The 2,041-nt window shown below is 38.5% G+C and overlaps 1 protein-coding gene across 1 annotated transcript in view; it reads right to left on the bottom strand.

The window, feature by feature from the left end:
• Nucleotides 1-1,802, bottom strand: part of LOC101859710 (3-oxoacyl-[acyl-carrier-protein] reductase FabG) — a gene marked incomplete at its 5' end in the record, with an annotated part of 9,284 nt that extends 7,482 nt beyond the window's left edge. Inside the window, 2 exon segments of the mRNA XM_013083547.1 lie at nt 192-330; nt 1,710-1,802. Of these exon segments, the coding sequence (XP_012939001.1) occupies nt 192-330; nt 1,710-1,802 (232 nt within the window).
• Nucleotides 1,803-2,041: the final 239 nt, after the last annotated feature.

Here is a 2,041-nt window from a genome sequence, read left to right as displayed (position 1 = left end):
AGGAGGAGGAGGAGGAGAAGAAGAAGAAGAAGAAGAAGAAGAAGAAGAAGAAGAAGAACAACAACAACAACAACAACAAGAACAACAACAACAACAACAACAACAACAACAACAACAACAACAACAACAACAATTGCATAACAGAAAAGATGAGACAGTAATAGTAATAGTTCCCAACATCAACGAAATACCTTTGGCCTTCAACAAGTGAGGAACCGCCAGCCTCGTTAGCATCACCACTGACTTCACATTGAGGTCGAACAGAAAGTCTATGTCCTTTTCTTCGATATCTTTGATGAGGCAGGGAGCGAATATACCAGCGTTATTCACCTGGAGAAAAGTAGAAAGCGACAGGTGGTAAAATGATTATACAAAATAATACAACCTCTTGCTCTGTCTGTCTGCCTGTCTGTCTGTCTGTCTGCCTGTCTGCCTGTCTGCCTGTCTGTCTGTCTGTCTGTCTGTCTGTCTGTCTGTCTGTCTGTCTGTCTGTCTGTCTGTGCGTGCACGCATTTGGGGTATGCGTGTGTGAGTGTGTGTCTGTGTGCTTGTCTGTGTGTGTGTGTGTCTGTGTGTGTATTCTCTGTGTGTGAGTGTTTGTATGTTTGTGTGTGTGTTTGTGTTTGTGTCTATTTCGTTCTTTTTCTCTTCTATTATCTATTTGCGGTGGCCGAATTTTGCTATTCAAAAGGCCTTTTAATGGCTGCATCGATCGACATGCGGTTTTCGCCAAAAGATTCTATAAAATATTCTCCAGATCATGACGCCCTTGGTTTTTTCAGTTTTGAGACAGTTTGCTGCAAAAAGCTAAATTTCTTTATTTCGCCGATCGCTTTTGTAGGCCGACGCTTCTGTATCTGTAATTTTAGAAAATCCGGAAGTGATATTTCGCGAGGCGCATTTTGTTTTGAGAGTATATATTTTGCCCCATTCCAGTAGAGTATAAATATAGTAGGCCAATGACTTTTAGCTGATATTAAAGCACAGATCATTCCTTTCATGGAAAGGGGGCCCAGCTTGTTGTATCTATTTCTTATGGTCTCCCTTTACCAGTCGTTTCTGTATCTCTCTGTTACTCTATAAAAGAGTGATAAACATTTGTAAGAGTTGAGTGGAGAGTTGAGTGAAAAAACATAACGTCGGCCATCTATTAAAATGCATTACGCGGACATATATCCGATCACCAGGAAACCAAAAGGTAATGTTTTGGTACATTTTAAGCCCTCGTACACAAAAACGAAACACAATTTAGCATCTTTCATAGTGTGCATGCAGTTGCAGGCCTTTTAGAATTTCGGGAAAAGACAATAAAATCGAAAAGTCCATTTAAATAATGAAATTATGTCCCCAAACACCATATCTCCAAGCTTTGTCGAATAACCAGATCGTGCGTCCTCAAGGAGTTAATTGTAGTATTCTAATCTGTGGTATCGGCTGTGTGTTCTAGAAATATTTTGTCAAAATTAAAATCAGAATCTAAATATTGAAAAAAAAGCAACAACAGAAAAATACATACGATGTAAATACAATTGGTTTTGTTTTATTTTGTTTTGTAGCGTTTTTTATTTGGGGGGAGAGTTGTTGTTTTGTTTTTGTTTTACATTCTTAATGAAGTACTTCTTTCCCTCCCTGCAAAAGTTTAATTTCTCTGCTTAGTTCGTTTTAAGAACTTGAGGACCAGAAGATCTTTGTTCTCGGCCTTGCCTTACCAAAATGTTTATCTTTCCAAATTTTTCCACGGTTCTGTTGATAAGTTCCTCCCTGGTCTTCTGATCTGTGATGTCACCAACCACTGTCAGTACCTGAGAAATTGTTAAATTGTTAAGAGGAGGAAGATCACTACAAGCAAGTGTCTCAACCTCGCCTAAAGGGGGTATTGTGTAAGCACTAAACAAAGAAATACATGTACTCGTAAATTAACATCAAGATTAACCTGCACGTCATTCTCAACATTTCATCATCATCATCATCATCATCATCATCATCATCATCATCATCATCATCATCATCATCATCATCATCATCATCATCATCATCATCA

Source organism: Aplysia californica, unplaced genomic scaffold (genome assembly GCF_000002075.1).
Source record: "Aplysia californica isolate F4 #8 unplaced genomic scaffold, AplCal3.0 scaffold00240, whole genome shotgun sequence".
In the NCBI taxonomy this organism is placed as follows: domain Eukaryota; kingdom Metazoa; phylum Mollusca; class Gastropoda; order Aplysiida; family Aplysiidae; genus Aplysia; species Aplysia californica.
This window is presented reverse-complemented; position numbering and strand designations above follow the sequence as displayed.